Below are 27,062 nucleotides of genomic sequence, written 5' to 3'. Positions count from 1 at the left end.
GTGTAGCAGTCCTCGTAAAGAGACTGGACATCCTTTAGATAAAAAGACGCGAACACTGACTTGCTTCTCCAATAGGTTGCGTCCATTATACTTCGCAGAGATCTATTTTGCTTAAAGGCCACGGAAGTTGCAACAGCTCTAACTTCGTGCGTCTTCACCTTAAGCAAAGCTCGGTCTTCCTCACTCAGATGTGAATGGGCTTCTCGTATTAACAGTCTGATAAAGTATGATAAAGCATTCTTTGACATAGGCAAAGATGGTTTCTTAACTGAACACCATAAAGCTTCAGATTGGCCTCGTAAAGGTTTGGTACGCTTTAAATAGAACTTAAGAGCTCTCACAGGGCATAAGACTCTTTCTAGTTCATTGCCTACAATCTCCGATAAGCTGGGAATATCGAAAGATTTAGGCCAAGGCCGAGAAGGCAGCACATTTTTGGCTAGAAAACCAAGTTGTAGCGAACAGGTGGCTTTTTCTGACGAAAATCCGATGTTCTTGCTGAAGGCATGAATCTCACTGACTCTTTAAGCTGAGGCTAAGCATACCAGGAAAAGAGTCTTTAGAGTGAGATCTTTCAGGGAGGCTGATTGTAGCGGCTCAAACCTGTCTGACATGAGGAATCTTAGTACCACGTCTAAATTCCAACCAGGGGTAGCCAAACGACGCTCCTTGGTGGTCTCAAAAGACTTAAGGAGGTCTTGAAGATCTTTATTGTTGGAAAGATCTAAGCCTCTATGCCGTTAGACCGATGCCAACATGCTTCTGTAGCCCTTGATAGTGGGAGCTGAAAGGGATCGTCCTTTTCTCAGGTATAAGAGAAAATCAGCTATTTGAGCTACTGAGGTACTGGTCGAGGATACAGAAACTGACTTGCACCAGTCTCGGAAGACTTCCCACTTCGATTGGTAGACTCTAATGGTGGATGCTCTCCTTGCTCTAGCAATCGCACTGGCTGCCTCCTTCGAAAAGCCTCTAGCTCTCGAGAGTCTTTCGATAGTCTGAAGGCAGTCAGACAAAGAGCGAGGAGGCTTGGTGTACCTTCTTTACGTGAGGCTGACGTAGAAGGTCCACCCTTAGAGGAAGACTTCTGGGAACGTCTACTAGCCATCGAAGTACCTCGGTGAACCATTCTCTCGCGGGCCAGAGGGGAGCAACTAACGTCAACCTTGTCCCTTCGTGAGAGGCGAACTTCTGCAGTACCTTGTTGACAATCTTGAACGGTGGGAATGCGTAGAGATCCAGATGTGACCAATCTAGGAGGAAGGCATCTATATGTATTGCTGCTGGGTCCGGGACTGGGGAGCAATAGATTGGAAGCCTCTTGGTCAGCGAGGTTGCAAAGAGATCTATGGTTGGTTGGCCCCAAGTGGCCCAAAGTCTCTTGCACACATCCTTGTGGAGGGTCCATTCTGTTGGAATTACTTACCCTTTCCGACTGAGAAAATCTGCTATGACATTCAAGTTGCCTAGGATGAACCTCGTTACTAGGGAGATGTCTTGACCTTTTGACCAGATGAGCAGGTCCCTTGCGATCTCGTACAACGTCAGTGAGTGGGTACCTCCTTGTTTGGAGATGTACGCCAAGGCCGTGGTGTTGTCTGAGTTTACTTCCACCACTTTGCCTCGAAGGAGAGACTTGAAGCTTTTCAAGGCCAGATGTACTGCCAACAGCTCCTTGCAGTTGATATGCATGCTCCTCTGACTCGAGTTCCACAGTCCTGAGCATTCCCGACCGTCTAGTGTCGCGCCCCAGCCCACGTCCGATGCGTCCGAGAAGAGAACGTGGTTGGGAGTCTGAACAGCCAGGGGAAAACCCTCTCTTAGGTTGATATTGTCCTTCCACCAAGTCAGACAAGACTTTATCTTTTCGGAAATCGGGATCGAGACCGCTTCTAGCGTCTTGTCTTTTTCCCAGTGAAAAGCTAGATGGTATTGAAGAGGACGGAGGTGTAGTCTTCCTAGTGACACAAATTGTTCCACGGATGACAGCGTCCCTACCAGACTCATCCACAGCCTGACTGAGCAGCGTTCCTTCTTCAGCATCTTCTGGATGGATAGCAGGGCTTGATCTATTCTGGGGGCTGATCGTCTTGTTGTTCAGCAACGTCCTCATCAGATAGTTCCTCATCCGAAAACTGATGAGGAAACGGCAACGGAGTGGGCAACGTCTGACTCGCTGAGTCCGGTCGCACTGGTGCATGCGTGACGGAGCCGGACGCAACATCATGGAACTGCTGCACAGTCTGTGAACTGTCAACAACCATGGGTGCGCGAGGAAGCACAGCGTCCACCCAAGACTATCTAGACCGTCTGGGTTGTGCAGTCAACACCATACCGGGTTGCTGAGGTTGACGCACTGCGTCAAAACAAGTCACCTCTGCTGGTTGTTGAATGTCCTGAACGTCAACAACCACCTCCGAGCGTCGCTTAACGTCAACGTGCGGCTGGCAACCCACACTGGGTCGCATCGGTGGAAAACCACCTCAACTGGCAGACGCGAGAAGGTTACCTCAGCGTCAACAGGACGCACAACCGACCGGTTGGAAGGTTGTTGGCCAGAAGGTTCGGCAGCAACCTTCTCCGCATTAAAGTTCTCTATCTAGGACGCAAGCTTGGACTGCATGTCTTGCAGCAAAGCCCATTTAGGATCTACGGGAGCAGGTGCGGCAACAGACGGGGTTAGCGACTGAGGCGGTACCGCTTTCCATCCCTGAAAGCCTTGTTTATGCATGACATAATTGTACAGCAAAACTTCAAAGGCTCGAAAACAGCTGTGAAGTTGACCTGTAAAAAACTTGGAGCGTCTCCTGGCCAGGCGCCAGGGAGAGTCTACGAGATTTGAGAAGTCTATCTGGGCAGAGGCATGAACTCCCAAGCCGAGAACTTCTCTCGTGTCATATCAGACTCTCGCTCTATAAGCCAGTTTAAAAGAAGGGAAAGCAAAGGCTGTATCCCCCAAACTCCTCCTGGTGATAAACCAGTCGCCTAGCAAACGTAAAGCTCTCTAGGAGAGCAAGAGAGCACTAGCTTATAAACAACGGCTTCGAAGTAGTTTAGGCGAACGAGGAGCAGCAGTTACAAAAAGATCCGGACAAAGATCCTTAAAAAAAATCATCATGATTAAATTAAAGTCCATAGAGGGCTAAGCAGCTTAAGGCTCCTCTCCATCTGACAGAGTCCTCAAGGGAATATCAGTAGGAGGGGGAACAGCAACTTCCTCATCTACAGGAACCTTGTCCGATAAGAGCCGAGTCTCAAGCAAGGGAGAGACCTACCGTGGTGGCAATGCTTTACAAGCAGAGTCCACACTCACTGGTGCATTAGTAGCGGACCAGGACGCAACGTCATGTAACTGCTTGACAGTCTGTGAACTGTCAACAACTGAACTGTCAACCACAACAGGTGCGTGAGGACGCACAGCGTCCACTCGAGACTGCTTTGACTGCCTAGACTGAGCAGTCAAAACAACTCTAGAATGCGGAGGTTGACGCACAGCGTCAAAACAAGTCAACTCCGATTGTTAGCGAACGTCTTGAACGTCAACAGGAGCATCAGCAAGTGGCCTAACGTCCAAATGCAGCTGAAAATCCACACGAGACCGCATCGAGTGTGGTTCTAAACAACCTGACTGACGTGACTTAGCTACGCCAACGTCAACAGGAAGCACAAAGGAACGTTAGGTTGGCTGAAAGCCAGGATATCGATGAGATAAACGGCTAGACTCAACGGACTAATCGGCAGAATAGTCTTCCATAAGGGAGGCAAGCATATTCTGCATGTCTTGCCGTACAACCCATTAAGGATCAACGGAAATGGTTGTGGTAAGAGACGAGGGTAACGTCTGTGACCGCAACACTTTGCCAACAAAAAAGACTCTCGGAGTCTGTGTTACGCTTTTGTTAGGCGGCGAGCAGTTATCCGATGACTGCATAGGGTCAGAGCTGTCCTAATGGCTGTAACCAGGACGCTGGACCTGTCCTCAAAGGACTGACTTTCGCTTAAGGGCTTCGAAACCTTGTGACAGGTTTCTTATGCGAAAAGCCTTCGGATGACGAGGAGAAAAAACGTCTCTCTCGTCTTATGGTAGGGGAGATCTTGGTAAGATACACCCGATACCATAGAGGGAAACGTCTGTTCGTTGATCAAGGCCTCTCGAACCCATAAGTCGTTCGACATTACTTCTCCCCTGTTTGGGAGCTTGCAAGAGGTCCCGGACTAGGTGAACGACAGGCACGAACAGACGAACCCTCGGACGCAACACTGTAACACTTTGCGCAATATCACTTTATCACTTCGATTTTCTGTTTTGCACTTATTTCACTGAAATCGAAACTTTTACTGATTTCTACCTGAAGCACGCAATTCTACCCTTCATCAAAAGGTAGTAATTGCGAAATCAGTCGTATGATGCAAGCTCATTAATACCAGCAAAAAACAGAAAACATATTTTAAGATAAAAAATTCAGTGGCTGGGGAAGAGACTAAACACTAGTTCATATAAACTACGTTTTCAATCTCTCACCGCACATAGCCTGGGGACGAGGATAAAAAACTAAAAACGTTTTATCCTTTCTCCCCGTACAGAGACTAGGGACGAGAGTAACTCGAGAACAACGTTACCCGCTTGAACGGAACGTTTTCTCTCCTCTCTCTCCCTCCGTCTCTATCTCTCTCTCTCTTTCTCTCTTGATTTCGCACCTAAGAGAAGAGCCCAATTACATTTCGTCAAAAAAACATGTTATTTGACCAAAGGAAAAAACTGAAAGGTTTTTCAATTAAAAAGTTCCTTTAAAAAAGAATTTAAAACATTTAAGCTTTGAAAGAAAAATGAACAAAACGTCAGAATCGATTTACTCTTTCTGCAAAGTGAAACCGTGATACTCTCTCTCTCTATCGTAACGATAGAGCGCAAACTGCGTAGTATAAATAAACTAAACGTTAGTTCATCTTTGAAAACAGTACGAAGACTATTCAAAGAAATTCTTTCATAAAATATTTATTAAAAATATTCATTTAAAAGGTTTTAAATCATTAGCTCTTTAAAAGCTATTTACGATTGCAAAGGGCTCAACGTTGTTTAACTTCGGTTTCCAAGTTAGGACCGCCTACTCTCAGGAAAGGTCGCATATAAACAAAACATTAAAATTTATTATTATATGTTTATAATAAATGGAAAGTTAATTGAAGAGGCCTAATAAAGGCGGAGAGATATAAAATATATAGAGGAAAATCTATAATTAATTTATAACGTGATAAGATAATTACTAAAAGCCTAAACACACTTCCGTCTAAGGGAAGGGTCGGCCATTTAAAAGTGAAAGAAAGTCCATACTCTCTTTGTCACCATAATTAAATCTATCCAAAACGAGTTCAAGATTTAAGATGAAGATAAAACACCTGCACTGCGAAAGCTCAAACCAGAATATAGTACTTCACCAAAGATGATGGGAAAAACTCCAGGTTTCAACAGCGAGTAAAGTACGTCTTGTCGACCCGTCGACAGAGAGAAAATTGAGTCTTTGTTTACATAGAGCTTGGTATCTGGCCGACAGATGGCGCTGTTGGGCACACCCGTAACCTGTATAGCGATCGCTGGCGAGTTTTTTTCTGTACAGTTTGTCTGTCGAGCAACAGAGTTGCAGCTATATATTCACCGGCTAAGTTAAATATTTAAAAGTGCGGCTTGTGGTGCTTCAATCAGCGAAGCTTCTCTGGAATGGTACAATGAAACAAAAATGAAAAAAAAGGCACCTCTAATTTAGAATTCTTCTGACAATGGATGACACGTTATCACATAGAACCAATAATCAAACAAGAAACAAAGCCTAATTTCTTTATAAATTTACATTCTACAAGGAAGTATTTCTCCTTGTTACTAGAAACTCTTCCCTCATATCTATCATGATATAAGTACAGAGGATAAGAGCTATTTGGTTGCAGGAGACATGCGTTTTATCCTTCATACCGATTGGCTTTCTTATGCTACATGTTTAGACTACAATGTAGTTATGGAAAAAGAGTTTACAGTATATTATGACTTCAAAAGTTCAAAATTACAGCAAATGTTTGTATGTTGAACAGTCTGAAATCTCTCTTTTTATATTTCATATGTATATGAAAGGTCTGTTTTTAATGTTGTTAGTGTTCTTAAAATGTTCTTTTTTTATTGGTCATTACTTCTCAAAGTAAGGATATAAGGATATAATCTTTATATCCTTTCCTCACTGGGCTATTTTTTTCCTGTTGGAATCCTTGGGCTTATAGTATTTTGCTTTCCTCTTAGCTAGTAATAATAATAACTATACCTGTATCCTTCTTTATCCATCAATTTGTCAAGGGTGAACACTATACTTGAAAGTATGCTTCAGTTTTCATTCACTTTAGCTTTCTCCTAATTAGTATGCCCCAGTATGACTTCGAGTTTGCCATTTGTAAACTTAAATTCTAATGTTTACTCACCTCATAGCCTTTAGAGTTTCCGGATTGAAATCCTCAGATGCAGAGCCATCAGATATCTGCTTTGCCGTCTTGTATAGCTTTTTCTCTTCTTTACAAGCCTCTTTCAGTAACTGCTTTTCTGTCTGGTTAGTTGTATCCGAATGACCATATACAGGATGCTCCTTCACACTTTGAGTTGCTAGCCCATCTGAAACAAATAAGAATATGAAAATAAAACAATGTACTGTATACATAAATAATGTCTGACTATCAGGTAAACATAATATCAACGATTCTGGGTACTGTACATGGACAAATCTGAAAATCAGGAAGCCTAATACAAGATAGTGAATTATATACACCTTTTCTTGTTAAAGACAAGATAGTGAATAATACTATAGACCCTTTCTTGTTGCAGACTACACTCCTTCCTTTCTTATATCATGCTCAAATCATCTTTATATCTAAGATTTCAATACATTTTCCAGTTTCCGAGGACCATCTCTATTCTAATCTCTTATTTGTGATTATAGTTACTATACTCTTTTCCAACCTGTCGAGTCAAAACATTATTTCAGCTTCATCCGATAACATTTCAGTAATACAGAAAGTCCTAAAACTTAATAGCTTAATAAGTTCCAAGAAACTGTTTGTAAATAAATTTCTGGCCTTTGGTAGGCTTCACCCAACTCACGGGCCTATTTTCAATAAATATGATATTTTAATTATAAAATAAATTTTTGAATATACTTACCCGGTGAATATATAATAGCTGCTGCTCCAGCGGCTCGACAGAAAACACACACAAAAACTCGCGAGCGATCGCTATGAAGGTTGCGGGTGTGCCCACCAGCGCCAACTATCGGCCAGATACCACACATGCATGTAAACAAGCCTTCAATTCTTCTCGTCCCGCTGCGTCTCTATTGGGGAGGAAGGGAGGGCCTTTAATTTATATATTCACCGGGTAAGTATATTCAAAAATTTATTTTATAATTAAAATATCATTTTTAAATATTTAACTTAGCCGGTGAATATATAATAGCTGATTCACACCCAAGGCGGTGGGTAGAGACCAGAGTTAATTAAGTTTACAGCGTATATGCTTAGAGTTTTTGACAGTTATCAATATAACAAAACCAAAATATATAGGTACCTGGTAAGGAAGTTGACTTAGACGATTACTCTGCCTTGTAAGTCCGTCTTCCTCACGAAGCCCAGCGATCCTCTTAGGATGCTGAAAGACTCCCAGGAGCTGAAGTATCAAGGGTTGCAACCCATACAAACAGGACCTCATCAAATCCCTAATCTGGGCGCTCTCAAGAAATGACTTTGACCACCCGCCAAATCAACCAGGATGCGAAAGGCTTCTTAGCCTTCCGTACAACCCAAAAAACAATATTAAAAACATTTCAAGAGACAGATTAAAAAGGATATTGGAATTAGGGAAGTGTAGTGGTAGAACCCTCACCCACTACTGCACTCGCTGCAACGAATGGACCCAGTGTGTAGCAGTCCTCGTAAAGAGTCTGGACATCTTTTAAGTAAAATGACACGAACACTGACTTGCTTCTCCAAAAAGTCGCGTCCATGATACTTTGCAGAGATCTATTTTGCTTGAAGGCCACGGAGGTTGCTATAGCTCTAACTTCGTGCGTCTTAACCTTAAGCAAACATCGGTCTTTCACATTCAAGTGAGAATGAGCTTCTCGTATTAAAAATCTGATAAAATATGACAAAGCATTCTTTGACATAGGCAATGATGGTTTCTTAACTGAACACCATAATGCCTCAGATTTACCTCGTAATGACTTAGTACGAGCTAAATAGAACTTAAGAGCTCTAACAGGACATAATACTCTTTCCAGTTCGTTGCCTACGATCTCTGATAAGCAAGGAATATCAAAAGATTTAGGCCAAGGACGAGAAGGCAGTTCATTTTTGGCCAGGAAACCAAGTTGAAGAGAACAAGTGGCTTTTTCTGTAGAAAAGCTGACGTTCTTACTGAAGGCATGAAGTTCACTGACTCTTTTAGCCGAGGCCAAGCACACTAGGAAAAGTGTCTTGAGAGTGAGATCCTTCAGGGAGGCTGAATGTAATGGCTCAAACCTGTCTGACATGAGGAACCTTAGGACCACGTCTAAGTTCCATCCAGGAGTTGCCAAACGACATTCCTTAGAGGTCTCAAAAGACTTAAGGAGATCTTGTAGATCTTTATTGTTGGAAAGATCTAAGCCTCTATGCCGAAAGACCGAAGCTAACATGCTCCTGTAGCCCTTGATCGTGGGAGCTGAAAGGGAGCGAACCTTTCTCAGATGTAAGAGAAAATCAGCGATTTGGGCTACAGAGGTACTGGACGAGGACACAGATGCTGACTTGCACCAGTCTCGAAAGACTTCCCACTTCGACTGGTATACTCTAATGGTAGAAGCTCTCCTCACTCTTGCAATCGCACTGGCTGCCTTCTTTGAAAAGCCTCGAGCTCTTGAGAGTCTTTCGATAGTCTGAAGGCAGTCAGACGAAGAGCGGGGAGGTTTTGGTGTACATTCTTTACGTGGGGCTGACGTAACAGATCTACCCTTAGAGGAAGACTTCTTGGAAAGTCTACCAGCCATCGAAGTACCTCGGTGAACTACTCTCTCGCGGGCCAGAGGGGAGCAACCAACGTCAACCTTGTCCCTTCGTGAGAGGCGAACTTCTGCAGTACCTTGTTGACAATCTTGAATGGTGGGAATGCATACAAGTCCAGATGAGACCAATCTAGGAGAAATGCGTCTATGTGTATTGCTGCTGGGTCTGGGACTGGAGAGCAATAGATTGGAAGTCTCTTGGTCATCGAGGTTGCAAAGAGGTCTATGGTGGGTTGACCCCAAGTCGCCCAAAGACTCTTGCACACGTCCTTGTGGAGGGTCCATTCCGTAGGAATTACCTGACCCCTCCGACTGAGGCAGTCTGCTAAGACGTTCAAGTCGCCCTGGATAAACCTCGTTAACAGGGAGATGCCTCGATCTCTTGACCAAATGAGCAGGTCCCTTGCGATCTCGTATAGCGTGAGGGAGTGGGTGCCTCCTTGCTTGGAGATGTATGCCAAGGCTGTGGTATTGTCGGAGTTGATCTCTACCACTTTGTTTCGAAGGAGACTCTCGAATTTCATCAAGGCCAAGTGGACTGCCAAAAGCTCCTTGCCGTTGATGTGCATGCTCCTCTGACTTGAGGTCCACAGACCTGAGCATTCCCGACCGTCCAGGGTCGCACCCCAACCCAAATCCGACGCGTCTGAGAATAGTACGTGGTTTGGGTTCTGAACTGCTAGGGAAAGTCCCTCTCTCAGACTGATATTGTCTTTCCACCAATTCAGGCATGCCTTTACTGGTTCGGAGACCGGGATTGAGACCGTCTCTAACGTCTTGTCCTTTTTCCAGTGAAAGGCTAGATGGAACTGGAGAGGTCGAAGGTGTAGCCTTCCTAGCGAGACAAACTGCTCCAGGGATGATAGAGTTCCTACTAGACTCATCCAATTCCTGACTGAGCACCGTTCTCTCTTCAACATCAGTTGGACTTTGAGCAGGGCTTGCTCTATTCGGGTGGCAGACGGAAAAGCCCGAAAAACTGGACTGCGAATCTCCATCCCTAAATACAGTATAGTTTGGGATGGAATCAGCTGGGACTTTTCTAGGTTGACCAAAAGTCCCAATTCCTTGGTCAGATCCAATGTCCAATGAAGATCCTGCAGACAGCGATGACTGGACGAGGCTCTGAGAAGCCAGTCGTCCAAGTACAGGGAGGCTCGGATTCCCGATAAATGGAGGAATTTTGCTACATTCCTTATAAGCCTCGTAAACACGAGAGGAGCAGGACTTAGGCCAAAGCACAGGGCCCGAAACTGGTATACCACATTTTTGAAAACAAACCTCAGAAACGGTTGGGAATCCGGGTGTATAGGAATGTGGAAGTACGCATCTCGTAGGTCGAGAGAGACCATCCAGTCTCCCTTTCTGACCGCTGCTAAGACTGATTTCGTGGTCTCCATGGTGAACTTTGTCTTCGTAACAAAGACGTTGAGTGCACTGACGTCTAGCACCGGTCTCCAACCTCCTGTCTTCTTCGGGACTAGGAAGAGACGGTTGTAAAGCCCCGGTGATTGAAGGTCCGAGACTTTCACCACCGCTCCCTTCTCTAGCAATAGAGACACTTCTAGGTTTAGGGCTTGTCTCTTTGACTCCTCTCGGTACCTGGGAGAGAGGTCGATGGGGAAGTCGCTAGAGGAGGTTTGCGTACAAATGGAATTTTGTACCCCTCTCTGAGCAAAAGAACAGACTGTTGGTCTGCGCCCCTCTTCTCCCAGGCCTGCCAGAAGCTCTTCAATCTGGCTCCTACTGCTGTCTGAGGCTGTGGGCAGTCAGACTCTGCCATGTGAGGACTTGGCTCCTCTCTTCTTTCCTCTCTTTCCCTCGGCACAAGTACTTCCCCTGCTGGGAGCTCTGCCACGAAAGGGCGGAATAAATCTGGACGCCAGAGTGTCGATCCTGGGTCTAGCAGAAAAGGATGTAGAAGGAGTCCCTTTGCGAGCAGAGGACGCCACCAAGTCATGGGTGTCCTTCTGCACGAGTGAAGAAGCTATGTCCTTAACCAATTGTTGCGGGAACAAAAACTTTGATAAGGGAGCAAAGAGCAGTTCTGATCTCTGACAGGGAGTAACTCCTGCCGAAAGAAAAGAGCAAAGGGACTCTCGCTTCTTTAATACTCCCGACGTAAAAGAGGAGGCGAGCTCACTGGAACCATCGCGGATGGCTTTATCCATACAGGACATAATCAGTAAGGAGACATCTCTATCAGCCGATGAGATTTTCCTACTTAAGTCTCCCAAAGACCAGTCAAGGAAGTTGAAAACTTCAAAGGCTCTGTATACGCCTTTCAGCAGATGGTCAAGGTCCGAGGAGGACCAACTAATCTTCGAGCGTCTCATGGCTAGGCGGCGGGGAGAGTCTACGAGGCTTGAGAAGTCACCCTGGGCAGAGGTAGGGACTCCCAAGCCGAGAACTTCTCCCGTGGCATACCAGACGCTCGATCTAGACGAGAGCTTTGACGGAGGGAAGGCAAAGGCCATCTTCCCCAAACTCCTCCTGGTTTCCAACCAGTCGCCTAAAAGTCGTAAAGCTCTCTTGGAAGAGCGAGAGAGCACTAGCTTTGTAAAGGCTGGCATGTTAGCAGGTAAGCCTAGAGCAAACTCAGACGGTGGCGAACGAGGCGCAACAGTGACGAAGTGATCGGGAAAAAGCTCCTTGAAAATTAACATGACTTTCTTAAAGTCCATTGATGGAGGAACCGTTCTAGGTTCGTCTACATCCGAAGGATGATCATCATGATGAGGGTCAGCAACGTCCTCATCTGAAGGATCCTCATCTGACAACTGCTGAGTAACAAGCAAAGGGGTTGGCAATGCTTGACACGCAGAGTCCACAAGCACTGGTGCATTAGTAGCAGTCCAGGACGCTACGTCATGTAACTGCTTAACAGCCTGTGAACTGTCAACAACAACAGGAGCGGGAGGACGCTCAACGTCAACTCGAGACTGTTTTGACTGCCTAGACTGAGCAGTCAAAACAACTCTAGACTGCGGTGGTTGACGCTCAGCGTCAAAACAAGTCAACTCCGCTGGTTGGCGAACGTCCTGAACGTCAACAAGAGCATTAGGAAGTGGCTGAACGTCCATATGCGGCTGAAAGTCAACACGTGACTGCATCGAGTGAGGCTCTACAAAGCGTGACTGACGTGACTTAGCTACGCCAACGTCAACAGGACGAGCAAAGGCTCGTTTGGGCGGCTGAAGGCCAGGATCTCGATGAGTTAAGCGGCGAGGATCATCGCGAACCTTATCGGCAGAATAGTCTTCCATAAGGGAGGCGAGCTTAATCTGCATGTCTTGCAGTACAACCCATTTAGGATCAACGGGAATGGGTGCGGTAAACGACGGGGTTAACGTCTGAGACGGCACAACCTTGCCTACACCAAGACTCTCTGAGCCTGTGTAACGTTGTTGCTTAGGCGGCGAGCAGTCTTCCGATGACTGCAAAGGGTCAGAGCTGTCCCAATGGCTACAGCCAGGACGCTGGACCTGTCCTGAAGGGACCGACTTTCACTTAAGGGGCCTAGAAACCTTGCTCCACGGTTTCTTATGCGAAAAGCCTTCGGATGACGAGGAGAAAATGGTCTCTCTCGTCTTATGGTAGGGGCGATCTTGGTGAGACACGCCTGATACCATAGAGGGAACGTCTGTTCGCTGATCAAGGCCTCTCGAACCCATAAGTCGTACGACATTACTTCTCCCCTGGACTTGGGAGCTTGCAAGAGGTCTCGGACTAGGTGAACGACAGGCACGAACAGACGAACCCTCGGTCGCAACACTGTTCACAACACTTTGCGCACTAATCACTTTCCCACGATTTTCCACTGTGGCACTCTGACACTTAAGCTCTTTAACGTCAGCCATGAGTTGATTACGATCTGTTGCTAACGATTCAACTCTTTCACCCAAGGCATGAATGGCACGTAACATGTCTCGCATCGATGGTTCCTGAGTGCCAGTAGGGGGTTCAGGCACAACCACTACAGGGGAAGGATTAGGTTCAGGGGCATGTGGAGAGGAAAAATCTACTGACCTAGAGGAACTCCTCCTTACCCTATCTCTCTCTAGCTTACGAGAATACTTGTCGTATTCGAGCCAATCGAATTCCGAAAGGCCCACGCATTCCTCACACCGATCTCCTAATTGACAGGTTTTACCCCGACAATTAGAACACACAGTATGTGGGTCGAGAGAGGCCTTTGGAAGATGTCTATTGCAATCCCTAGCATTACACTTACGAAATCTAGGGGCTTGTGAAGCGTCAGCCATTTTGAATTAGTCAAAGAAAGTCCAAAAAAACAATCCAAGTCATCAACAATTAAATCTGTCCAATAAAGAGTTCAAGAGTTAAGTTGAGGAAAAACACCTGCACTGCGAAAGCTCAAACCAAAATGAAGTACTTCACCAAATATGTTGAGAAAACTCCAGGTTATACAGCGAGTATTGATACGTCTTGTCGTCAAAGTCGACAGAGAAGAATTGAAGGCTTGTTTACATGCATGTGTGGTATCTGGCCGATAGTTGGCGCTGGTGGGCACACCCGCAACCTTCATAGCGATCGCTCGCGAGTTTTTGTGTGTGTTTTCTGTCGAGCCGCTGGAGCAGCAGCTATTATATATTCACCGGCTAAGTTAAATATTTAAAAAGTCCCATTTCTTATTGGAAATGTTGCTTTGCTTAATTCATTAAATAATAAATCATCTTGTTACTATATTTCATTATTAACTTTTGATACAATATCCGAGATTTATGATTTCAGTTGGATGTGTATTTATATCTCAAGAATGTTTGTAAGTTGAAGTCCTTCATTACAGTACTACTATCATTCTATGAATTCTCTACATCATCAAAATAGTCGTTATTATATTCATCATTGCTGTTCATGATGGAAATGAATTAGAAGAGAAAGGGGGAAGAGTTTGCATCTGGTGATACTTGAGAGTAACTGCTGTCTTATGTAAACAAACTTTACTAATGCCATCTATTTGCAATATGGAAAAGTAAATGGCCTCTTCAAACAGAATAAACATTGAAAAATAACAGATTTTGAGTGAAGCGAAAAATCTTTTTTTGGGTGAGATAACCGTGTCGTCCTGATGGAAGGTTCCTTCAGTAGCTTCCTAGGGTATATTTAACTACAGTGGATATTCCCAGAGAATTAAACTAAAGGTTATCACAGAATTCTAACTTCTGGTGCGAGTACCCTAAAGGTTTCCCTCTAGAATATCGTATATCAACAGGGGACGCATGTATTAACACGCCACATAGCTATCTGCACCCCATATAGAGTTAACACTTCAATATGGAAATGTGCTGAGTAACTGAGGAGCCGTTCCAAAGTTACTCTCATCCGTGGCTACTTTTGGTACTCGAGACGTAAACAAACGGGCGCTATTGCTAAATGACGTCACGTCCGTCCTCATCCTGAGCTCAGCTCCTACCAATCTCTGCGATACAGTAGGTCAGGAAGGGGCCTGAAAGGCTGAACTAGAATAGACGGGAGGGTCCATCAGGACGACATGGCTATCTCACCCAAAAATAGATTTTTCGCTTCGCTCAAAATCCGTTTTTTGGTCTCAAGCCATGTCGTCCTGATGGAAGTGTACCAGAGAAATAATGTATCGTGGATTTTTTCCCCTTTAATCCAAGTGCCAAGGGCTTCAAGCAATATTTTAGAAAATGTCCTTACCAGAGATTCTATGATGAACTGGCTTCCTGCACCCCTGGCAGGGAAGTCCTGGTGGACAAGAGGAATATCTCGAAGTGATCATTGAAGAACTACTCACCTGGTGGAGAGAACAAAGGTTAATATTCGAGTAGGAATATTATCAAGGCATAGGTGAGTATATAACATATATACTTATATTATTCTTTAGATCAGACAGTAAAGAGGTAAATGAAACTATAACAATCGTATATTTCTTAATGAGGAATTGGAGTGAAAGGAGACGCACATGGTAATAAAATAGACATTTTATTTTTAAGATTGCAAGTCATTATAGAGGTAATTACAGTAATGATTATAGAATTTATTTACAGTAATAATGAATAATGTACATAGAAAATGAAAGACGGTGATCTTGAGTATGAAAAGAATAGTTTGCTTTTTAGAAACACAAGTTCCCAGGGGAACGCCAGTCTTTCTAAAGTTCAAAAAACACTCCATGCTCGAGAGCATATGGCACGCATGTAAAATTTCTATGACATTTCATCTTGATAAAGAACAGTCTATTGGAAACACTAAGTGTCCATTAAATCACTATGTATCACGATAGGGTCAATACAGGCACCCGTAGAGTTAGAGTCCCAAATAAATCACTGTTCTATGCAGATTTAAGCAGCAGGTTTCATTACACTACCTGCAGCTACCACGAAATGCTTCACTTTGTGTACCTATTTTGCGTAGTGCTTGAAGAACACGCGCGATGATTTCCAGCCTGTAAAGCTCTTGAGGCTTTCAAAATCCATGCTCTGGAAGAAATTCAGAAATGAAGTGACTTTCCTAGGATCGTGACCTGCGGGTGTACTGTCAGGATCCGCTCTGCGAATGAAGTAGATGATTTTTGCTCTTAGTTGTTTCAGTGACAGGTCGCTACCCGATGTTTCTCCTTTGAAGAGTTGTCCTCCACCGAAGTCTGAAGTTATTCGAAGATAGATCTTAAGACTCTCTACTGGGCATAGGGAGACATCTTCCTTCAGGGGGCAGATTCTCCAAGGGCCCCATCTCTTGGTGGGTAGTTCATTCTTGGCGAGAAACGTCGGATCGGGGAAGAGGGTAAGATCTCCCGTATCGGTGAATAGGATATGACCCTCTTCTCTTGATAATGCCACTATTTCGGGCTCCCGAGGCGAGAGCAAAAAGGAAGATAACTTTTTGAGTCAGGTCTTTCAGAGGGCACGAATTGTTGTCCAGGCTAGAAGCAAAATGGAGCACCTTGTCCAGGGACCAGGAGATAGGTTTTGGTGGGGGTGCTGGGCGTAGTCTAGCGCATGCCTTTGGCAGTTTATTGAAGATATCAATGGACAGATCAATCTGGAAGGCGTATAGGAGTAGTCTAGTCAAGGCCGATTTACAGGGGGAAATCGTGTTGGCCGCTAAGCCTTGTCCATGAAGGTGAATGAAGAAGGACATGCAAAAATCAATGGTGATCACCGTAGGATTTTTAGCCTTGACGAAAGAAACCCACTTTTTTCCAAGAAGATTCGTACTGCCTTCTGGCAGACTCTGTCTTGTACTCCTCGGGGAAGTCTAAGCTTTTCTTTGAGATCCCAAACCTTTTCTTTACGGCTAGGGAGAGAAAATCATGAGATGAAGGTCCCTGACTTTCAGTGATGAAGCGAAAACAGTCGACTTCTGTACTTGTTGAGAGAGGACTGGGCCTGGTAGGGGGATCAGGGTGGGCCGCAGCTCCAGGACCAGGGGATACAATTGCTCCAGGGCCACTTAGGAGCCGCTAGGTCCGCTGTCCCTTTGAAGGTTCTCAGTTTGGATAGGACTTTCAGCAGAAGGTTGGGTGGAGGGAACAGGTAGGTCTTGGACCATCTGTTCCAATCCAGGGACATGGCGTCCACCGCTTCTGCCTTGGGGTCCTCGTAGGGGGCCACATATCGAGGAAGTTGATTGTTGTCGCTCGTCGCGAAGAGATCGATCTGAAGTTCCAGGACTTGGTGAGAGATGAAGGAGAATGATCTTGCGTCTAGAGATCATTCCAACTCTATTGGGCTTGTCCTTGATAGAGCGTCCGCTGTCACATTGCGGAATCCTTGTAGGTGAACTGCAGACAGGTGCCATTTCTTCCTTTCTGCCAAACAAAAGATAGGGAAAAGCACCTGATTTATCTGGGGCGATCTCGAGCCCTGACGATTGAGACATCTGACTACCACCGAGTTGTCCAGAGTCAGACGGATGTGGATCGAGGGAGGTGGGGAGAGTTTCTTCAGGGTGAGAAGAACTGCCATGGCCTCCAAGATGTTGATGTGGAACGTCTTGAAGAGGGGAGACCATGTTCCTTGAACCTGCTGTTGGTGGGAGTGACCTCCCCAACCCTCCAGTGAAGCGTCCGTGTGGATGTTGATCGATGGAGGCGGGTGTTGAAGAGGGATGGACCTTTTCAGGGCCTTTGCTTCTGACCACGGCTTTAAAAGTAAGCGAAGTCTGTTCGGAAGCCGTCTCTTGAAGTCTCTTCGAGCGATGGATGTGAATCGTCTCCAGACTCCCGCGGCATCCCTTAGCTGTGCGCGAAGCACTGGATTTGTCACTGAGGCGAACTGTAGAGAGCAGAGAACTTGTTCCTGTTGGCGTCTTGAGATCTGTTTGGATTTTAGAAGCCTTCTGACGACCCTGCTATTTCCTTCCTTTTCTTCAGTGGAATGGGAAGACTGAAGGTCCCAATGGATTCCCAACCATTGGAACTTCTGAGCTGGAGAGAGGCGAGATTTCTCGGCATTTATCTTGAAACCCAGATGCTCTAGGAACTGGGTGACTTTGTTGCAGGCTCTCAGACAATATTCGGGCGATGTCGACCAGACTAGCCAGTCGTCTAGGTAGGCCATCACTTGGACGCCCTGCAGACGTAGTTGTTGGACGATCGCGTCTGCCAGCTTGGTGAAGATTCTTGGAGCCACGTTGAACCCAAAGGGCATGGCCCTAAAGGCGTAACTTTCCCTTTGGAGTCGAAATCTTAGGTAGGAGGAAGCGTAAGGATTCATTGGAATGTGCCAGTAGGCATCCGCCAGGTCTATGGAGACCGTGTAGGCCCTGTGAGGCAGAAGGGTCCTAATTTGTTGCAGAGTCAGCATCTTGAATTTGTTGTTCGCAATGAACTTGTTGAGAGGGGACAAGTCTAGAATGACTCTGAGTTTGTCTGAGTCTTTCTTGGGAACACAAAAAAGTCTCCCTTGGAACCTGGTTGACTTTACCCTCTTGATCACCTTCTTGTTCAAGAGCTCCAGGACATATTCTTCCAGAAGGGGGGTTGACTGTTGGAAGAATTGCTGGAAAGATGGGGGTGGTCATGTCCAGCTCCAGCCCAGTCCTTTCTTGACGATGCTGTGTGCCCAAGGATCGAAGGTCCAACGATCCTGGAATTGGCGGAGTCTTCCTCCCACCGGAAGCACTTCATTGCTTCTGGCGTCCCGAGGGTTTGCCACCTTGGCCGCTAGCTCCCCTTCCTCCTCTGCCTCTGGAGGGACGGCTTGAAGAATCTCTGCCGGAGCCTCTGCCGTAGCCTCTACCTCTGGGACGAAAGGTAGTGGAATGTTGCTCATAGGCAGGGGTGAAGAGCGGTGACTGCGACACCACCGTTTGGGGGACCAGTTGAAAGCTCTGCTGTGGCTGTGCAGCCAATTGGGGAGTAGCGGGACCCGGAAACTGACGTCTTGGTTGACGTTGCTGGGGCCTAGGTTTTGAGGATTTCCTCTTAGGCTGAGGGCCATCGTCCTGAGAGGACTTCCTCTTTCGGGATATGCCCCATTTGTGAAGAAAGTTCCGGTTCTCCGTGGTAGCTTCGTCCACTATCTCTTTCACCAAGGCGGATGGGAAGAGATGTTTGCCCCAGATGTTGGAAGAAATCAGTCTCCGGGGTTCGTGTTTCACCGTTGCATTGGCAAACACGAATTCTCTACAGGCTCTGCGAGCCGTAGCGAAGCTGTACAAATCCTTGGTCACAGTCGCCAGGTGTGACTTTGCAAGGACCAGGTAATAGTCCGGGACTCTGATGTCCCCGGCCATGAGTTCTAGCTGTACCTGATGTGACAGCGAAGCGGCGAGTCTCTCCTTGGTATCCTGTTCCCTACAAAGAAGATGATCGTTCAGTCGTGGGAGGTCCTCGTTGAACTGACGACCGGCCACATCAGGTTCTAGTTTCCCTACCGTGAAAGTAAGCTGGATGTCTTTCCGGTACCTGTCATCGGGGGGAAGAGTGAGGGAGAAGGGTCTAAACTCCTCCAATGCAGGGCAAGGTTTCCCTTCCTCCACAGCCTTCATGACCGCTAGAAGGCCTTTTCAACGAAGGGGAAGGACGCAGTAGCTGGAGCAACAAAGGTTGGATGCTTTTTGCTCAGTGCTGGCATCTTGGAGTTTGTGAAACCCCGACTCTTCACTGCTTGAGCCAGCATAGCTTGGGCCTTTGCGAGATCGAACACTATCACTTCCTTAGGTTTGGTCTCTTCTTTTGAGGCTGGTTCGGACCTGAGTCGGACGTAACAGTCCGGATAAGCCTCAAAGTTCGGGAAGAACTCCACTTCTTCCAGAAGAATAATAAAGATTTTAACAGTAGTGATTGGCATGTGCTCGGCGTATCTCCAAGGGTTAGCTTCCGAGCAGTTGGGGAGGTCCTTAACCAAAATCTTTTTCGGTTGTTTGAAGCCGACGAGTCGTCCGGAATTGTTCCAGAGCCTCTCTCAGCTTCTTGTCCATAAGGGCTTCTAGCATCCTGAAGACCTCTTGAGTGGCCGATGGAAGAGGATCCGGGGTGGCGGAAGTCGAAGGAACAGGTTCCTCGAATGTCACTGGGGTTACTGGGGGAGCTGGAGCGACCTCGTTCTCCGAATCAGGATATTCCACCTAATCTTCCTCATAGTCGAGCTCTTTGCCCATGAGGGTCTTCTCCGTACCTTCTGACACCTCCGACATACGTTCCACGTCGTCGGAATCGATATGGCACGTACACATAGACTGTGCCATGACAATGTCGGGTTCGACCACCAGTTGGACGGTGGGAATTTGTTCTTGAGGGATCACCGAGTCCTTGGATGCTTTCGGAAAAAGCAAGGCCCTCATATCTTCATTTGGAAGATAAGGTCCAGAGGTGTTCTTTTGGAAGCCTCGCACCCATTTGCGCAGCCTCTCTCTAGCAGTGTCCCTTACCTCCGTGGTAGGAGGATTGTTGAACGCTTCGTCAAGGAGACTCTTGCAGACTGAACAGTTCTGCGGATCCCAAAATTTAAGGTCGCCTCTCTTGGCGGAGCAGGGGGCGTGGGTCCGGCACGCCTTGTGCCTGTAGAAGTCCGGGCGTTTAACTCCACAGAAGTTACTCTCACACTTCACATACTCCTCCTGTAAAAGAAAAAGATCATGAGTACATGGAAGGCATAAGAATGACTTACATTACTCTAGGCTTAAGAATAACTTAATCTATAATAGCATATTAATTATATGTTCAAGATAGATGAGCAGGAAGGGAAGTAGATAGACACATACTTGTGAATCCCGCCCAGCCGGTTACCATAACCTTATCCGTAGACAATTCCTTAGGACCCGAGGGTCCCAAATGAGGGAAAATCCGTATGGATGAGCCAAGCTAGGCTTCCTTAATAGAGGAATTGTCTGCAGAGTGTAAAAGGATCTGAGACCCCTCAGAGCCTTGAGGGAGAGGGGAAAATAGGATAAGCCCCTTAGTAATATGTAGGTTCCGGCAAGCGACTGCACTGAGATGCACAGAGATGCTGGAAATGTTGTGATGTGCAACCATACATCATAGCCACTATATTAGCTGGTATAACAATACCTATATGGAGGTGGCCAGGCTATCTGGCTGCATCAGATTGACTGCCGGCATGGTGCCGGCAGCCGAGGAAGGGGTGCATGTCCCTTAGTGCCTCATTAGGGGGCACCGGCAGATTGACGGCACGCCGGAGACCGGTCCTGCAGGGTGGAAAACATCAAGGAGGACACACTGAGTGACCGAGATGGACAACACCACAGTAACGACTGCCGGCACAGCGGCGGATCGCCGGCAGGGGCGGCGGGCTCCGGCAGCCGGCGGCTGACGGCATGGTGAACCTTAGTTCAACTCATAAGATATATATATATAAAGGGCGGATACCTAGAATGCCGGCAGGTGGGCGGCAGTCTCCGGCAGTCGGCTGGCTGTCGCTAGGTAAACCAGGGTAAATATAAGGGGTGGGATGTCGGAGGTATGTCGACGGAAGGCGGCAGCAGGCTGACGTCCTAGAGGGGAGGTATCGTATGAATAGAGGTCATCTGAGGTAGTGGCGGCTGTCTCCGGCAGTAGAGGCGGCAAGGGACCGGCACCATGATAGAGAGAGAGAAAGGTAAGGAGGGAAGAGAAGGGTAATATCCTATACCCCGCCGGCATCCCTCCGGAGAGAGTGCACTCATGATAGGAGTAGGTACTCCTAACATCCGGCGGCAGTGGGCCGGAAGACGGCCGGGAGCCTGAGGTAACCCAAGGGAGGGATAGAGAGCACTCAAAGAGGAGGAATCCTCCGCCCACAGGACCGCCGCCGGCAACCACCCTAATAAAATGCTATGAAGGGTATGTGTACCAGAGTGGCCAGCTCAGCAGAAGAACAAGGCTAGCCCTACCACTCCACCCAAGGAAGGAGTTGTAGGACCGAGGACAGGGGTGTGTAGGCAGGCCTACACCAAAGGGATAGAGTGGGGGGGAGTAGGGGTCTTTCTTAAAGTGGGTAGACTCTGTATGAGAGAGGCCACCAAGGCAAGGGAGAACACTCCCTAAGCTAGGATAGGTAGCACAGATCAGGTACAGTACTGATGTACTGTCCTAAACTATAACAAGGCAGAATCTACCCCCAGAGCCTAACCTGGATTAGGAGGACAAACTCCTAGGCTAGGAAGGCCTGGAAAGACACATTGCTAGTTACAGGGAGGAAGGAGTAACCCAACCAAGTGCAACTGAGGAGGGGCAGAGCCCCTCCTAAGGTCTCAAGCACGACCCTAAGGGGGGGTCATTCCCTTAGGGTAGGCTGAGAAGCGATAAATACTCTGGGTGCAGTCAAGATTCTCCCCATTATAGAATAAGGGAGAAGCAAGGTTACCCAGAGGGAATTACCCGTAGGTAAGGGGAATAGGAAGCATACAAGGGTTCCTACATTAGGTTAGGAGGGGGTTGGTACACGAACCAACACAGTCCCTTGTATGGTCCCCGAAGGCGAAAACACCTACATCACAGTAACTAGTATGTTTAACAATGCCTAAATCTTCATAACTTAACTTAGGAACACTTAAATATATCATGCAGTAATATGAGCACTAGGCTGACAAGCCTAGGGGCTAGGCTAGCAATCTAGTATGGGGTCGGTCAACGACCGTTGTCTAACGAGCGCTAAAACACGATATAATAACTTCCTAGCTATGAAGACTAAATAACTAATAAAATTAATTAGTTAAAGGACTGGAGAAGGCTGTTCTGGTTAACTAAATAAAGCATGCAACATAAACAGCGACGCCGACATGGCGCGTCCGGTATCGGCACAGCTCCGCCACTAAAGACAATATTTTACGAAAATTAGAAGTTAGTTTACGGCCAGAGCTTATTTAAACAATACTAGGACCTGGTACTCAACTTTCCAGAAGAAGGCGAGGCTGAAGGCTGCGACATAACGATGGTGTAAGCAGATAAAGAAGCACTTGGGAAAAATCCACCTTAGCGTAGAAGCTACAGATGAAAGGATGAGGACGGACGTGACGTCATTTAGCAATGGCGCCCGTTTGTTTACGTCTCGAGTACCAAAAGTAGCCACGGATGAGAGTAACTTTGGAACGGCTCCTCAGTTACTCAGCACATTTCCATATCGAAGTGTTAACTCTATATGGGGTGCAGATTGCTATGTGGCGTGTTAATACATGTGTCCCCTGTTGATACACGATATCCTAGAGGGAACCTTTAGGGTACTCCCAACAGAAGTTAGAATTCTGTGATAACCATTAGTTTAATTCTCTGGGAATATCCACTGTAGTTAAATATTCCCTAGGAAGCTACTGAAGGAACCTTCCATAGGGACGACATGGCTTGAGCCCAAAAAATAAATTGTATCCTGTATTGTTGTGATACTACAATAATCAAAATATTTAGATTTCACAAGATCAAAAGATTATAGCTAAACACTAAAAAAGTACACGAGGCTCAGAAAAAACACAAACAAATACTAAGAAAAAGTTGACAAAAATGTCATGATTATCTTACCCAACAAAGCATTATTTTTTTGCTCCTTGTTCATAGGTGGGTTTTTAATCTCCGATCGATGTTGGAGAAACGACTGGATTAGTTCAAAACGCTCGAAACCAAGAAGATCAAACATCTGAAATGAAAAAATAAATTTCTTTACTGTAGTTGCTATTCCCAAAATCACTATAATGCAGTCTTCACATGTTTGAAGGATTACACGTACATCTGGAGTCTTGTGTATAAAAGAAGATTAGCTATACTGGAATGTTCATTCGTGCAATTGTTCCTATCATTCTTTAGTCTTAGGAATGTACACAATACTGTAGTTGCAAATTCTCAACATTGCTATTGTTTGTTATGAATTCTTAATCATGGTGTAATCTATCCCCTTTGCCTCTTTTTATTTACAAGAAAAAGCAAGGAAATAAGTAATTAAAATAAGAACTCAATATGTCGGAGCAAAGAGAGTCAATAAAATATTCCTGGTCGGTATACAGTAGTTCTTGACACATGTCGCTTAAACAATTCCAGGTTTCAGTTTCATCAGAGTATCATAATCTCTTTTTGCCTGTGAGATCACTATAACTTTTGATCTATTTTGTATGAAGTAAATACTCACATACCATACTAACTTTTATGCCATGGAGCCCTTTAAATTTTGCCCAACAAATCTTTTTTTTGGGCTCAAGCCATGTCGTCCTGATGGAAGGTTCCTTCAGTAGCTTCCTAAGGGTATATTTGACTACAGTGGATATTCCCAGAGAATTAAACTAAAGGTTATCACAGAATTCTAACTTCTGGCGCGAGTACCCTAAAGGTTTCCCTCTAGGATATCGTATATCAGCAGGGGACGCTTGCATTAACACGCCACATAGCTATCTTCACCCTATATAGCGTTAACGCTTTGATGGGGAAAAGGTGGCAGGATAACTGAGGAGCCGCTCCAAAGTTACCCTCCTTCGTTACTGCTACGGTACTCGAGATGTAAACAAATGGCCGCCATTCTGTGACGTCACGTCCGTCTTTATTCCTTACTTTGTAGCTCCTACCATAGATGGTTTTTCCCGAGCTTGCTTTCTTAATCTGTGTTAATCAATCACCATGTCGCAGCATTCGGTCTCACCTTCTTCTGGAAAGTTGAGTACCAGGTTCTAGTATTGTTTAAATAAGCTCTGACCGCAAAGTAACTTTTAATTTTCTTAAAATCTTATGTTTTGTGGCAGAGCTGTGCCTAGACCGGAGGCGCCTTTTTACGGCGCTACTGTTCGTGTCGCATGCCTTAGCTAGTTAGCCAGAACAGCCCTACCCGGTCCTTTAACTAATTAATATCATTAGTTATTAAGTCCTCATAGCTAAGAATTATTTATATTATGCGTTTTCGTTCTTTTAGGAAACCAGTGCTTGCCGACCCCATACTAGATCGCTAGCAGAGTCCCTAGACTTGATAGCCTAGTGCTCATATTACTTGCATGATATAATGAGTGTTCCTAAGTTAAGTTATGAAGATATAGGCATTTTAAACATACTAGTTAAGGTGCTCTACATGTGTTTCGCCTTTTAGGGACCATACTATGGACCGTGTTAGCCTGTTATACCACACTCCCGTAACCTAACGTTGGGGCCCTTGTATGCTTTCTAAATCCCCCTTACCTATGAGTAATTCCCTCTGGGTAACCTTGCTTCTCCCTTCTATGATATTTGGGAGAATCTTGGCCAGACCCCAGAGTATCCATCGCTCTTCTCTGCCCACCCAAAGGGAATGATCCCCCCTTAGGGTTGTGCCTGAGACCAAGGGAAGGGCTCTGCTCTTCCCTTAGTTTGCACTTGGTTGGGACACTCCCTTCCTCCCTGCAACCCAGCGAAGTGTCTTCCAAGTCCTCCCTAATCTAGGAGAATGACTCTCCTGGTTTAGGTTAGGCCTTGGGGGAGATTCTGTTTTATTATAGTTTAGGACGGTACACTAGTGCTGTACCTGATCTGAGCTAACCTGCCCTAGATTGGGGAGCGTCCTCCCCTACCCATGCAGCCTAGTATATACAGAGTCTCCCCACCTTAAGAAGACCCCTATTCCCCTTCCCCACTCTATCACTTTGTGTAGGCTTGCCTCCACACCCCTGTCCGCTGTCCTACAATTCCTCCCCTGGAAGAGTTGTAGGGTTAGCTGTGTTCTTCTGCTTGGCTGGCCGCTCTGCTACACTTCCCTTCATAGCGTTCTATGAGGTTGGTGCCGGCGGCATGCTCTCGGCCGTCTGCTGGCCCCCTGCCACCGGATGATAGGTGTATCCCAACCTATCATGAAGGCACTCCTTCCAGAGGGAAGCCGGAGGGGTATTGGTTATTACCCTTCCTTACCTTCCCTCCTTACCTTTCTCTCTCTCTCTTATAATGGTGCCAGTCCCTTGCAGCCTCTGCTTCCAGCGCTAGCCGCCGACACCTCAGGTGCCCTCTCCACTCACAAGATGTTACCTCCCTACTTAGGTTGACAGCCTGCCGACTGCCGGAGGCTGCCACCCCGCCGGCACTAACAGCCGACATCACGGGTATCTACCCCTTACATCTTCCCCTAGGATTGCCTATGGCGACAGCCTGCCGGCTGCCGGAGGCTGCCGCCAACCCCCCTGCCAGTATTGATTGCCGACATTCTGGTTATCCATCCTATACATCTTGTGAGTTGAACCATGGCTCACCACACCGTCAGCCCGCCGGCTGCCGGAGCCCACCGCCCTGCCGGAGCCCGCCGCCCTGCCGGCGACCCGCCGCTGTGTCTGCGGTCGCCCCTTCGGTGTCTAACATCTCTGTCGCTCAGTGTGTACTCCTAGATGAATTCACCTCGCGGGGCCGGTCTCCGGCTTGCCGGCGGAACCTAATGAGGTGCTAATGGACATGCACCCCTTCCACAGCTGCCGACACCGCGCCGGCAGTCGATCTGATGCAGCCGGATAGCCAGGCCACTTCCCTTGGTATCTTATACCTTCTATTATAGTGGCTGTGCTGTACGGTTGCACGGTACAACATTTCTAGCATACTCTGTGCTTCTCAGTGCAGTCTCTTGCCATGACCTACCTTTGAGGGGGTTTATCCTATTTTCCCCCTCTCCCTCCCTAGGCTCTGAATGATTTCAGATCCTTTCCACCCTGTGGACAATTCCTTAATAAGAAGGCCTAGCTTGGCTCATCCATAAAGATTTTCCCCCTCTTTAGTACCTTCGGATCCTAAGGAATTGCCTACAGAAAAGGTTACGGTAACTGGCTGGATGGGATTCACAAGTATGTGTCTACCTACTTCCTTTCTAGCTCATCTATCCTGAGCCTATAATATAAGCTAATCTTACAAAGTAAGTTATTCTTAAGTTAAGAGTAATGTAAGCCATATCTATGTCTTCCATGTACTCATGATCTCTTTCTTTTACAGGAGGAGTACGTGAAGTGTAAGAGCTCCTTCTGCGGAGTTTGTCGCCCGGACTTCTAAGGGCATACGGCGTACCGGACCCACGCCCCCTGCGTTGCCAAGAAAACGACCTCAAATATTGAGATCCGCAGACCTGTCCAATCTGCAAAGGCCTCCTTGACGAGGCGTTCGACAATCCTCCGTCCACGGAGGTAAGGGACATCGCTAGAGAGAAACTGCGCAAATGGGTGCGTGGTTTTCAGAAGAACGCCACTGGGCCTTACCTTCCAAGCGAGCAGATGAGGGCCATGATTTTCCCCAAGTCATCTCAGGACTCTGTGATTCCCCAAGACCAGATTCCCACGGTCCAACTGGTGGTTGAACCCGACATCGCTATTGCGAAGACACTTCAAAAGTGTCACATCGATGAGGTGGAACACATGTCGGAGGTGTTCGACGACACCGAAAGGACCCTCATGGGTGAGGATCTCGACTATGAGGAAGATCAGGTGGAATATCCTGATTCAGAGAGCGAGGTCGCTCCAACACCCCCGGTAACCCCCGTAGTGACCGAGGAACCGGTCCCCTCTACCTCTACCGCCTCTCAACCTTTACCATCCGCCACCGAAGAAGTCTTCCGGATGTTGGAGGCCCTTATGGATAAGAAGCTTAGAGAGAAC

At 46.6% G+C, this 27,062-nt stretch overlaps 1 protein-coding gene across 2 annotated transcripts in view; it reads right to left on the bottom strand.

Moving 5' to 3' along the window:
• LOC137640031 (activating signal cointegrator 1 complex subunit 3-like) overlaps nucleotides 1–27,062 on the bottom strand; it is a 410,828-nt gene that overhangs the window by 231,974 nt on the left and 151,792 nt on the right. For both annotated transcript variants that reach the window (XM_068372399.1, XM_068372400.1), the window contains exons 7-8: nucleotides 23,014–23,128; nucleotides 6,460–6,646 (exon numbers count right to left, since the gene is read on the bottom strand). In XM_068372399.1, the coding sequence (XP_068228500.1) occupies nucleotides 6,460–6,646; nucleotides 23,014–23,128 (302 nt within the window). The remainder of the gene's footprint in view (nucleotides 1–6,459; nucleotides 6,647–23,013; nucleotides 23,129–27,062) is intronic.

This window comes from Palaemon carinicauda, chromosome 4 (assembly GCF_036898095.1).
Source record: "Palaemon carinicauda isolate YSFRI2023 chromosome 4, ASM3689809v2, whole genome shotgun sequence".
NCBI lineage: Eukaryota > Metazoa > Arthropoda > Malacostraca > Decapoda > Palaemonidae > Palaemon > Palaemon carinicauda.
The sequence above is the reverse complement of the archived record's forward strand: the minus strand, read 5'-3'. Positions and strand labels throughout refer to the sequence as shown.